The 13,840-nt window shown below is 45.1% G+C and overlaps 1 protein-coding gene across 2 annotated transcripts in view; it reads right to left on the reverse strand.

Moving 5' to 3' along the window:
* The window catches only part of PLG (plasminogen), a 46,688-nt gene that overhangs the window by 15,868 nt on the left and 16,980 nt on the right, over positions 1–13,840 (reverse strand). For both annotated transcript variants that reach the window (XM_043888361.1, XM_043888362.1), the window contains exons 7-11: positions 12,818–12,936; positions 10,832–10,994; positions 9,690–9,835; positions 5,953–6,112; positions 1,835–2,016 (exon numbers count right to left, since the gene is read on the reverse strand). In XM_043888361.1, coding sequence (XP_043744296.1) covers positions 1,835–2,016; positions 5,953–6,112; positions 9,690–9,835; positions 10,832–10,994; positions 12,818–12,936 — 770 coding nt within the window. The remainder of the gene's footprint in view (positions 1–1,834; positions 2,017–5,952; positions 6,113–9,689; positions 9,836–10,831; positions 10,995–12,817; positions 12,937–13,840) is intronic.

Below are 13,840 nucleotides of genomic sequence, written 5' to 3' on the forward strand. Positions count from 1 at the left end.
GTCCGGGTGTTAGAATGGGAACTTTGGCCGGAACACTGAGATACTCAGCTTTATAACAGACTGAGAGGTAAGTAACAGGGATGCCACTACGAAGTGTGAGATGATCCTTGAACAACTCACTCTCGGCGAGGATGGAGAAAGTGCAGATGGAAGAGGATTTTATAAAAGGATATTATTTTGGCCAGAGCTCTGCCACCTTCTGGGATGAAAGAGGTAATAAAGGGATAGCTTGAGGTCCCTTCCCCAAACTCCTCCCTCACCTCGTGCCTTGGGGATGAGGCTTGAGCCCTTGATAAGTGTTACATATGGGGACCCAGGGCACAGTGCTCTGATTGGCACCTGGAAAATCCAAACAGCAAAAGTTGGGCCAGCTGGCCCCTTGGCCAAGGAGCAGGGCTGTGCTGGGCCACCTCCAGTGTGTGCCAGGACCAGTGTGTGAGTTACCCATGATCACACATGGGGCATCACGTGGGAGGACCAGCTGGGTCCACGTGAGGTCTCATCAGGAAGGATCCCCAGCTGGGGCACAGTGCCCAAAGTCTCACCAAGAAAGAGGGGCAGAGATGAGCTGGTCCTACACGTACAGCAGATATACAGGGGGACAGTAGGGAGCCGCGGTAAGGTTCTCCAGCATCTCAGAGGGGCCAAGTCCACCTCCAGAAGGAGAGGGGGTCTCAACTTGAAACCGAGTCCTCACTTTGATCATTTCTGATTTTGGATTACCCAGACAAGCCGAGAGACCACTGAGCTGGGGCAGAGTCGGTCCCCTCTGTGACCTCAGCCTGTCGGAGGACTGAGCATCCCTGCCGCCCGACAGTCACAGGACCAGAGGCTCAGCATGTGGGCGGGGGAGGCGGAGAAGAGCCCGGTTATCCTCTGCCGCCCACCTCGGATGACGTCCTTATCCTCAGGCCCCCGGACCCTTGGAGCTACATATCCGCTTCTCTCCAAGCCTTTGTTGGAGGTGATCATCCACAGTCCTCCTGGCCCTCCTAACTCTGTACGCTCAAAACCAAATCGGTCCTTTCTACCCCTCCACTCAAAAGGCAGAGATTCGCTTTTCTAGAATGTCCCATCTCAGCCACTATCATTCACCTCTCAACCCACCCAGGCTCAAAACTGTATCCATCCCTCACAGGCAATTACTTTTCTTTTCTTTTTTTAGTTGAAGGATAATTACTTTACAATGTTGTGTTGATTTCTGCCATATAACAATGTGAATCAATCATTTATATATATATATATATATATATATATATATATATATATATATATATATATGCCCTTTTGAGCCTTCCTCCCCCGTCCCTTGGAGAAGGAAATGGCAACCCACTCCAGTATTCTTGCCTGGAGAATCCCATGGACATACGAGCCTGGCGGGCTACAGTCCATGGTGTCGGGAAGAGTTGGACATGACTGAGCAACTAAAAGAACAAACAACAACCCCCCTCCCATCCCATCTCTCAAGGTCATCACAGAACACCAGGGTGGGTTCCCTATATTATAAGCATCTTCCCACTAGTTATCTATTTTACACTTAATAGTGTGTATGTAGGTCAATGCTACTTGCTTGATTCATCCTACCCTCTCCTTCCCCGCTGGGTCCATAAGTTCATTCCATTAGTTTTCAACCCTTAAAGACACGCCCACGCCCATCAGGCCAGCAAGAACAACTCTGGCTTCCCCAGATGATACCCTGAAGCAGCCTTTCCCATCGCAGACTCAGCCAGAGCTCCAGTCACCCTCAGCAATGAAGCCTCTGCCTCCGGAAGACTCTCCACCTCTTATCATCTCTCTGCCCGAGTACACAGATGTCTGGCCACAGACTTCTTACCTGCTTCAGGAGGACTCTCTGCGTTTGGGGCTTGGGGAGCCGCAGGAACTTTTGCCACCTGCTCTGTTGTTTCTGCGCATTTCTTCAGGTTGCAGAACTCCCATCTGACCCTCGGATCGGTGGTATAACACCAGGGGCTCTTATCAGCATCTGGATTTCTGCAGTAGTTCATTGTCAAGCCACTGTAAATTCCACAGAAATAGAGGTCACGAGAGTGAGCGAATCTTCAGGGGCACCCCAGCACCCTCTGAATTTTGTTACAATGAAGTGGCTGAAATATTTCTTTAAGGTACCAAAGTGAAAGTTGCTCAGTCGTGTCTGACTCTTTGCAACCCCATGGACTACACAGTCCACGGAATTCTCCAAGCCAGAATACTGGAGTGGGTAGTCTTTCCCTTCTCCAAGGGATCTTCCCAACCCAATGATCAAACCCAGGTCTCCTGCATTGCAGGCGGATTCTTTACCAGCTGAGCCACAAGGGACGTCCGAAGTACCAAAGATGCCAATTATTATTCTAATGTCACAGGCACAGATGGTCCTCAATTTCTGAAGAACTGGCTGAGTTTTTTAACATAGGTTATAATTTTTATTTAAACAATCCAAAGTAATACATGCTGCACATAAAAACAGATCATATATACATTATAAGAAAAAGTATCAGAATGTTTTCCTTTCCCTGGGAGTGTTAAATAAATTCCCCAGGGATAACCAATATAGATTTCAAAGCACATATTTTAGATTTTTTTGTGTACAAGCAAATACATCTATATGTCTGGTTTTCTCTTCTGTGTGAGTAGGGCTATGGAAGTTGGAACTAAAACAACTTTATCTGAGGCAGAAAAGACATACAAGAGGATGATATTCCCAGGTCAACCCTCTTAGTCTGTTTTTACTCATGGTGTATTGTGTGTGTGTGTGTTCAATTGTAGTCCCACTTTTTGGAGCCCTATGGACTGTAGCCCACCAGGCTCCTCTGTCCATGGACTTTTCTAGGCAAAAATACTGGAGTGGGGTGCCATTTCCTACTCCAGGGATCTTCCCGACCTAGGGATCGAACTCCTGTCTCCTGCAATGGCAGGCGGATTCTTTCCCACCAAAGCCACTTGGGAAGCCCTACTGTATTTCACAGAGAAACAAAAACTCATGGCAGTAATATAAATAGTAAATAGCATGGACAGATCAGGTGGGTTGGGGGTGCAGAAGGCTTGTGGCAGCCTCCAGGAAAACTAGCTGGGTGAGGATTCTAGAGGATGCATTCTGGGGCACACGGGAAGAGGCGCCGGGCCCATCTACCTGCAGCCATTCGGGGACCAAGGGAAAGGGATGTGAGTAAAGGAGAGTGGGGCCAAAAGGAGGAAGGGGGACGTCTGAGTAGACCAGGGCTTCTGCGGGAGCTGAGTCAGAAATAGCAGAGGAGGGGCCTGGGGCTCAGTAGGCAGCTTGGACCCCTGGGGCCTCCGGAGGACTCTGCCCCAGCCTCTCAGAAGTCTCAGCCTTGGACTCCCCTTTGGCACGCAGACCCACAAATTGTGACTCATGAGATCACTTGGAACATCCAACGTTCTATGGGAATCCAACACTGTTCCTTTGGGGACTATAGACAAGTGACCGTCTCAGGCCCGGGCCCACAGGAAGCCTGTCAGCAGGTTTCCAAGCAACTGGATGTGTTAGAAAGGCTTATCACAGGAAACAGGCTCTTGCTGTCTTTTTTCCATAAAGGCACTTTGGTGGACGAGTTTTGATGAACACACACCTGCATAACCCACACTCCTGCTGTGACAGAGAACGTGTCCATCACCCCCCCAGAAACCTCCCTTGGGTGCCTGCTCAGTCTTGGCTGCTCTCCCCCTGGAGGCAAATACTATTGAGTTCTACTCCAGAGCTTCATATGAATGGGCTCATGCAAGGATATACCCTTCTCTCAGTGTTTTTGAGCTTTTACCCACGCAACTTGAGGGTATCCGTAGCTTGTTGCATTTTATTTCTGAATAGTATTCCATGGTATGAGTATCTTACCAGTTATTCATATTCTTATTGGTGACCACTGAAGTGGCTTCCAGTCTGGGGTTATTTTAGGACTAAAGCTGCTAAGAACTTTCTGGTAGATCTGTTTGTAGCTGTAAGAAATGTGGATTTGATCCCTGGGTTGGGAAGATCCCCTGGAGAAGGAAAAGCAACTCATTCCAGTATTCTTGCCTGGGAAATCCCATGAACAGAGGAGCCGGACAGGCTACAGTCCATGGGGTCCCAAAGAGTGGGACATGACTCAGCACATACTCGGAAACACACCATGTATGACAGCTGTCCCCACTCTATCCTCAGAACCACTTCTTACTGTTTGTCTTTTTAGTAACCGTCACTGCCGTTGGGTGTTGGGTGGTATCTCACTGCGGTTATAGGGGCTTCCCTGGTGGTTCAGTGGTAAAAGAAGGTGCCTGCAATGCAGGGGACACAGGTCCCACCCCTGGGTGGGGAAGATCCCCTGCAGAAGGAAATGGGAAAACCACTCTAGTATTCCTGCCTGGAGAGTCCCGCGGACAGAGGAGCCTGGCGGGCTACAGTCCTCGGGGTCACATAGAGCGGGACATGACTGAGTGATTGAAGAGCAGCATTAGCAGCTCTGTGACTATAATTCTTGCTTCTGTGATGGTTAAAATGTTGAACATTTTTTCAGGTGCTTATTGATTATTTGCATATCTTTCCCTGTGGAACATCTTTTAAATGGTTGAAGTCTTTTGCCCATTTTTATTAGGTTGTCTTCTTACTGGGATCGTTTGTTTTTGTCCTCTCAGGACCCTTGCATTTTCTTCTGGCAGGCAGTTAATTTACTTGGAGATAATTTTGATCCTTTTAGGATTCTGTTTAATCTTTGCTCAAATGTTTTTAGAATAACCTTTATCCAAGAAATACACTAACCCTACTGATAAATGGACAGGGGAACCTGGTGGACTACAGTCCTTGGGATCGCAAAGAGCTGGACACGACTTAGCGACTGAACAGCAACAACAACTGATAAACTGGGACTTTTCTGGATTCCTTACTGAATGGTCAAGGTGTCCCCTGAGGTTTCTCCTCTCTGACTTGTAAGAACCTCAACTCTGCAAACAGAATCTCCTAGTGCCCTGGGTGTTCTATAATCCCCATTTATGTCACAGTTCCCTGTTCTTTGTTCACTGCAGAATCCCTCCCTGTGCATGTGTAGCTTTGCATTCAGCCAAAGACTTTAGGAGAACTCCATATGTATTTCTGAAGCAGCTTCTCTGCACAGATCCTTTCTCAAGATTACCCAGCCCACTCAATCCAAGCTGCCTCACTAAGCCCCAGCTCCAGTCTCTGTCTCAGATCAGCAAGACTGCTGTGGCCTGCCTTGGTTCCATTTCCTTGCACTGCAGTCCAAGGAGATACTTTCTTCCAGAAGTAATTCCAGGAAGAAAACCAGGGTCATTGCAAGTTCAATCTAATTTATTTTCCTTTCTGAAAAGTCGCAGTCCTGTGCTGCCTGTTGTCTATCATGTGAAATTTTTCCATGTTTTTATAGCCATGTATTGCAGAAAAACTGGTCTGATCAGTCTTCTCTTGCCCACTGACTTGTTCACTGAAGCCCATTTTGCACATCAGTGTCTGTGTAATCTGCCTTCCTGCGTTTGCTCTTAATGCTCGGGTAATTCAGATTCCTTTGAGACCACCAGTGCTCAGGACCCAATATGACTATACAGGTCGGGTTATTACCCAATGGCAAACGCAAAACACTTCAGGAATTGGAGGACAAAATGGTAAAACTCCACAGCTGAAAGATGACACTGATCCATAGGCAAGAGCTGTGGAATGATCCTGTTTCTAAGCCTTCAATCATCTGCGCTTCTGAGCTTCCCACTAGTAGGACCTCAGCCCCTCTGTCTATCCCACCCTGCTTCTGAAACACTACTCAGGAAAGAGAGCCAGCCTCTAGCTTCTCTTCTTTCAGAAATTTTGCACAAAAGCAAGCTGCCTGAAACATTTTATCTCATACTCTGGAGCCAAAGGAAATTTAGTCCTAAGACATTAGTTTAGAGCATAGCCCTTTAAACAGAAATTGAAGCTGGGGGGTCTCCTCTACTGGTTGAAAATCAAAGACATACGCGTTGGGGTAGCTTTCTGGGGTCTTCTGATGCCGGTGTGGTGTCATCGATGACCACGACTGGCATTTCCTTCCTGTGACAGTAGTGGACGATGTCCCTCGATAACTCTGCCCATTACCATGGTAGCAGTCCTGGACCACAGGAGTTTGTTCAGGTGGTACTGAAATTGAAAGAGAAGAAACCAGTGACTAATGACTGGAACAGAGAAACATGTGAAATAATTTACTACACAAACAGAATATCCTCTCTGGGAATTAACAACATCCTCTTTTTACATATTGGGAGGCAAATGGACATGCAAAGAAAACAATAGATCCAGAACATTCTAACACTTTAATTTTGAGTAAATAGTTAATTTAAAACTTGGGGAAAAAATAAGCAGGGCAGGGTGCTTATAATTGAACGTTACACTCGTGTGCAAGCTCTCTTTTATGGATCTCCACCGGGTATTCATGAAAACAACTGGGCAGGTCTCCAGAAAGAGATGCATTCATTGTAGAGGCTGCACGCGGTGACTGGGTGCCAGTGAGGAAGACACGGAAACCTTCTGCATTTCCCCAGACTCTTTGCTTGTACAAAGCCAAAGCCTTCAGCTGCTGGGGGAAATGGGCCTACATCCGGGACTCAGGCAAAGATCCATTGCTTCTCAGGGAGGGGTAGGGCCCTGGAACAGGGGCAGAAAATTCTACTGTGCCAGGATACTTCACCAACACAAAGCCGAAGTCTCCTATTCTTCGACCCAGGACTCAACACAGATACAGCTTAGAGTTTAGTTCCGTGGGAAGAAGGGGAAAGAATATTGAGAAATAATGCCAGGTGCTCAGATGGTAAAGAATCTGCCTGCAATGCGAGGAGACCTGGGTTTGATCCCTGGGTTGGGAACATCCCCTGGAGGAGGCCATGGCAACCCACTCCAGTATTCTTGCCTGGAGAAGCCCCATGGACAGAGGAGCCTGGTGGGCTGCAGTCCATGGGGTCACAAAGAGTCGGACACAACTGAATGACTAAGTATAGCACAGCATCTGGTGCCCGGAGTCTAAGGCTGAGAGCAGACCAGGAAGATGGAGAACGCCTGCCTCCACCAAAAGCCTAGCACAGAGTGACCAGAAACAGTATCTATCAGTAGGGCCAGGTTAAAAGTGCAGAGTGAGCCCCACCTCTGAGGTGCAGACATTACTGCTTACTAAAAGTTCAGAAGGGATTAGGAACACCGAGAAAGCTCTTCAGCACCCCAGACCCAACTCTAAGTACAAGGGGACTGTACCTCATCACTGGGGGGATTTGAAACCTATGGTTCACCTAAGGCAAAAGCAGCAACAACAAAAGCTAAATTCCTTTTATCTGCTAATTATATTAACTCAATTACCCACATATACTGATAAAAGAAGGGTGCCCATTTCAAAGTGTAAATAATATTTGCTTCAATAGCTATTGTTTCTCTACAAGTAAGTCCAAGCATTTGATTAAAAATTACAAGACGCACACACAAGAAAAGAAAAAAAGCCACTGTTGAGAGAGAAACAGTCAGCAGAGCCAGACTCAGAGCCAGCCAGGGGTGTGGGACTATCAGATTGAGATCATAAGGTAATTATGGTGACTATGTTGAAGGATCTTATAGTACCATACTGGTCAACAATGTGCATGGAGAGATGAAGAATGTCAGAAAAGTAATAAACTATTTTTAAAAAAGAATAAAATGATCCAATGTAAATACTAGAAATAAAAACCATGTTATCAGAGATGAAAAATTCCTTTGATGGGCTGATTAACAGACTGACCAGAACTGAGGAAATAATCAGTGAACTTGGAAACAGATTGATAAACATTATTTGAACTGACATGCAAAGCGAAAAAAAGAGTGGGGAAAGAAATAGAACAAGCATACAAGTGATACGAGGCAGCATGAAGTGATCTAACATCCAGGTGGATGAAGTCCCAAACAGGAAAACAGAGAGAGAGAGAGAGCAGGGGAAAAGAAATATTTGAGCAGTGATGGCTGAGAATTTTACAAAAGTAATGAAAATCGATAATCCACAAACACAAGAAGCTCAGAGAACTTCAAGTAGGATAAACACCATAAATATATAAGTAAACAAATAGACTCACTGGGATGCACCATAATCAACTGCTGAAAACTGAAAATGAGAGAAAGTCTTAAAGGCAACCAGAGGAAAAAAGAAACATTAAATACAGAGAAATACAGATTTCCATCAGAAACTATGCAAAACAGAAGGCAATAGAGTAACATCTTTAAAGTGGTAAAAGGGGAAAAAATTGTCCACCCAGAATTCTATACCTAACAAAAATTGTTTTTTTAAAACTGAAGGCAGTATAAAGACTCTTCCTGACATACAAACGCTGAAAGACTTCATCATCAACAGACTTGTACTATAAAAAATGGAAGAGGTTAAGTTTTTTACAGGAAGAACATGACATCACATGGAAATTGGAGAACCAACAAGAAGAAACGAAGCATAGAAGAAATGGTAGAAATAAATAAATAAAAATAAATATAAGACTTTATTTTTTTCTTTCTAATTTCTTTAAAACATGACTGATTCTTCAGGGCAAATATAGTATCAATTTATTGTGAAATTTATAAAATAATAGATGTAAACTCAGAACAATAACATGATATTTTGGGACAGAGTAAATATTGCAATGTTGTGAGTTTCTTACATTATACATCAAGTAAAATAATATTATTTGTAGGTAGAATGTAAGTTAAAGATGTATATTGAAAACATTAAATAAATAGTAAAATCAGAGGTAATAAAAGGCAATACAAAATACTCAATTAAATCAGATGCAGAGAAAGATGAGAAGGAACAAAATTGAAGTAGGACAATTAGAAATAACTAAATTGATGATAGATTTAAATCCAACCGTGTTAACAATGATGACATTAAATGCAAATGGTCTAAACATCTCAACTAAAAAACTGAGGAAAAAAAGACATCATCCAAAGTCTAGTAAAAATAGAGCTGCAATGGCTCTATTCATATCAGCAAAAGTAGCCTTTAGAACAAGGACTATTACTAGAGATAAGGAGAGATATTACATGATGATAAAGGGGTCATTTCTTTGCAGACAAGAATTCTAAGTGTGTCTGTGCCTGACAAGGAGTTCCAGAATATATAAAGCAAAGACAAGGCTGAAAAGAGATAGATGAACGCACACCTAACATCACCGATCACCTCTCAGTAATCAACAGAAAGAGGATAGAAATTAACAAGGATTCAGGAAAGCCAAACAATACTAACCAGCTTGACCTTGTCGGTGTTTGTAGAACCATACACAACAACAGAAGCCAGATTCTTTTCAAGAGGACATGAAACATTCACCAAGAGGACTTTATTCTGAACCATAAAATGAGCCTCCACAAATTCAAAGTGAATGTAAAATACATAGCTAATGGGAAGCTGCTATAAAACAGAGGTTGCTCAAGGCACTACTCTGTGACGACCTAGATGAGTCGGGGAGGAGGTTCCAGGCGGAGGGGACACAGGTGTACTCACGGGTGATTCATGTTGTTGTATGGCAGAAGCCAACAGAATATCGTAAAGCAATTATCCTCCCATTACAAATAAATTTTTTAAAAATAGAATAAATGAAATCATAAGGCATGTTCTCTGACCACAGCACAATGAAACCATTTCCAAAGCTACTGCAATGCTTCTGGAATACAAAAATATGGAGCAATGGCACCCTCAGCAAGCTCCCGTGGCCCTTCTCACCTGGCACGTCCAAATGTTCCGTGGATAACGGAGAGGACTCGCAGGATGGGATGGTGCAGTATTCCCACCTCACTTCGCTGTTGGTTGTATAGCACCAGGGGGCTGTTTCCCCATCAGGGTTACGACAGTAGTTTTCCTCCAAGTTTCTGGAAAAGAAAGGGACTATGAGTTTGGCTTTCCAAAAGGCTAAAGAAATAACAAAGTGCACACATACTTCTTAATGGTGATACTGGCGGTGTGCCCAGCTAATTCTCTAGAACTATACCAACTGACGGAGAAGGCAATGGCACCCCACTCCAGTACGCTTGCCTGGAGAATCCCATGGACGGAGGGGCCTGGTAGGCTGCAGTCCATGGGGTCGCTAAGAGTCGGACACGACTGAGCGACTTCACTTTCACTTTTCACTTTCATGCGTTGGAGAAGGAAATGGCAACCCAATCCAGTGTGCCTGCCTGGAGAATCCCAGGGACGGGGAGCCTGGTGGGCTGCCGTCTGTGGGGTCGCACAGAGTCGGACATGACTGAAGCGACTTAGCAGCAGCAGCAGCATACCAACTGAATAATGGGTGGAAACTTATGCTGAGCGGGAATCCATAGAGTCATGGCACGGATGCTCCTCTTGGGTGAATGATTGAAATGTATTCCTTGACTGCATATCATGAAGCAGAATAGATCTTTTGCTATTATGCATCAGGCTCTGTGCTATATGCTGGAAACACAATGGGTGTTTTCTACCCTGTTCTTGCCTCCGAAAGCACATATCATAGCCCTCGAATTTGTGTTCTCAAACCTTACTGTACATTTCATACAAAACCTTGCTGAAACCCACTCCGAGGTCACTGATTTAGTAGATGGGCAAGAGGATCTCCAAGAATTTGCATTTCTAACAAATTTCCTGATGATACTGATGCTGGAGGCCCGGGAAACCACACTTGTGAACCAGTTTTCTAGGAAAACCAGTGGCTAAATGTCACTTCCCTTGCAGGTGACTTGACCAGTTTTCATTCCCAAAAGCTTTAAGCCGAGGTTCCTATTGTCACTAAAACCAAGGCACATCAGTGGGATCTTGCAGTCCATCCCATGACAAGGATGGAATGTTTCATTCCTTTCCTTGACAAGGAAATGAAACCAGAGCGGACTTACTTGCAGGGAAAGTTTTCTGGGGTCCTGTTGTGTTTGTGGGGTGCCTGCTCGCTCCAGCGCTGACACGTGTACCCAGATACGGTGACGGCCACTGTGCCTCGATAGTTTGCGCCGCTTCCCTTCAGACACTGATACGTTGGCCCAGAGGAGGGCGGGGGTGTGGCTTAAAAGGGGAAGATACATTACAGTGAGTGCTTCTACGGAAAGGAGGCGCAGATGGAAGTTACAGGAGGTGGATGCAGGGAGTGTCTTTCCTCTTTTCCTCTCATCCTTCCAGAATCCCGCATTTGAATGTTGCTTATCATTTTTCAGAAGAAGCTGATCTGGTAAAATCAATGTTTACGAGACCCTCTTATGAAAACAGAGAAGGCAAGGGCACCCCACTCCAGTACTCTCGCCTGGAAAATCGCATGGACGGAGGAGCCTGGTAGGCTGCGGTCCATGGGGTCGCAAAGAGTCGGACACGACTGAACGACTTCACTTTCACTTTTCACTTTCCTGCATTGGAGAAGCAAATGGCAACCCACTCCAGTGTTCTTGCCTGGAGAATCCTAGGGGCGGGGGAACCTGGTGGGCTGCCGTCTATGGGGTCGCACAGAGTCAGACACAACTGTAGCGACCTAGCAGCAGCAGCAGCTTATGAAAAACCCCTCCAAGGACAAGACCCTTGGAGTAAATGCTCCTTTCTGTATTCTCTTTTTTCTGCATTCTCAGTTCAACACACACAGTGAGACTCAACATGTGTCGTATCCGACCCCAGATCTGCACGTGTGCCAGTAAACCAACTTCCTTTCTGAAGAATAAATTATTCTTTAAGGACACATAACTGACTGACTCCCAGTATTCCACAAAGACAAACAAGATAGAGAGTCCATGGGAAGAAAGAAAATAGTGTCTCAAAGGAAAAGGGTGTGCAGTTAGAAATCAAGAAATTCTTAAGACACACTGTCATATGTAAAACAGATAAACGAGGATTTACTATATAGCACATGGAAGTATATTCAATATCATGTAATAAAGTATAAAGGAGAAGAATCGGGGGGAAGAGAATACAGATATATGCATACATATGTATAACCGAATTGCTTTGCTATACCCCTGAAACGGACACAATGTTGTAAATCAATGATACGTCAATTTTAAAAAAGAAAGCCTCAAGGGAAAAAGAAGACAGAAAGAGACACCGATGTTCCTAAGGAGAGTACTGAGTCACTTTAATCACTTTAGCGTGACCGTCTGAGTGAAGAACAGGAGGCCAGACCTCAGGACCCACTGAGTCCATTTAACAGTCTCAACAGTCCTTGTTCAGTGCCTGGCTTCAAATCCTTATAAAAGGAAAATATGATAAAAAGGCTTTTTCCAAGTCATTCCCTCTAGGTCTGCTGTTTCATCTTTTTCCCCAGACCTCTCTTCTCCTGCCGCTGCCTCCCAAGTTGGCCATACAGAAAAACTGTACATCCTGAGACGCCACTTTGCTTACAGTTAGAAAGAACTCGGTAAAGCGTCTGTCTGCAATGCAGGAGACCCGGGTTCAACCCCTGGTTTGGGAAGATCCCCTGGAGAAGGAAATGGCAGCCTCCAGTACACGTGCCTGGAAAATCCCATGGATGGAGGAGCCTGGTAGGCTACCATCCAGAGTCGGACACGGCTGAGTGCCTTCACTTCACTGGTTAATAATGAAATCCAGATACCAGAAGGTGTGGATCTGATTTGCCTTTAGCACTAGAGAACGGGAGGGTACCAGAGATCACTCCCAAAAGCCTTCATTTATCTGTACTCAAAAGAGGCAAAAGAGGACCCCTCCCCCATCCCCCCCAAAAAAACATAAAAAATAGATGCTCTGATCAATTACTACAGTAACCTATAAACTGCTTTAAAAGAATAATCACATCCCATAGGACTTGTGGGGCTCTTTCCAGGCACAGCGCTCTTGATTCTGAGAGAAGAGGTGAAGGTCCCTGAGGACTGGGTCAGAACCATACTTACTACATCTCGGGATGTCACAGAATTCCCAGCGCTTTTGGGGGTCAGTGGTGAAACACCAGGGGCGGGGCTCCCCATCAGGATTACGGCAGTAATTCATCTTCAGATTCTTGCTTGGAAATCTGAAGGTGCGAGAAGGACTTTGACAGCACTGAACATTCACATTCACAGGTGAGAATCATTTCAAACGAGCAAATATTGAGCACTTGCTGTGTGCTAGGCACAGTCAGGCACTCAAGGAGGTGACCGGATGAAGGCTATCTTCAATGTGATGACCATCTCAAAAGAAAGATTAGCTCAGTGTTCCAAGGATTGATATTCTAACAGTCTACATGTGCCACAATCATGGAACAGGATCAACTTTATCATTTGGGCCATCTGGAAAACTTTATGTCAGCCAACTTCAATGATTCAGCTGCAAATGATAGCAATTATTAAACCACAAAGTACTTACTGGCTAGAGATAGCTATTTAGTAAACAGTTCAGCCTGGAGGTTGATGTCTTCATAGGTTAAAGGAATGGTCCTTCTAGTCTACCCAGTTCTGATCCTGCTAACCTTTAAACTTGTAGAAACGGGGACAGATAAGCTATGTTCCTGTGTGTACGCCAGGGAGCACCCCACCCCACGCCAGCAGGGACCGAGTGATGGAGCCTGTGGGATGAACACCATGCCTCGGGTCCCTCTAGGCTCATTTCACGTCCCTTCCTGAGACTGTAAATGCTTTGTCAGGATGGACAGAGCAACCGGTAGTGGCTCAGACAATCTTCTTCTTCCAGTTTCTGGGAAATAAATTTAACCAATTCTGAGGCTGGAGGCTTTCACTGTGTTTCTTCTTTGGAGTGCAGTAGGGAAAAGAAAACTACAACAGTGGTGATTTAACAGAGCTATTTGAAGCAGGAGGTACAGAAATGCAGGGAAGCTGCTTTCCACACTGAAATCTCTGACTTAGTCTCTTTTCCTACAAGTTTTTACAAGCCCCATTATAATCCTATAGTCACAGAATGAAGAGAATGACCAGAAGCAG

The sequence above is a fragment of the Cervus elaphus genome, chromosome 26, assembly GCF_910594005.1.
Source record: "Cervus elaphus chromosome 26, mCerEla1.1, whole genome shotgun sequence".
NCBI lineage: Eukaryota > Metazoa > Chordata > Mammalia > Artiodactyla > Cervidae > Cervus > Cervus elaphus.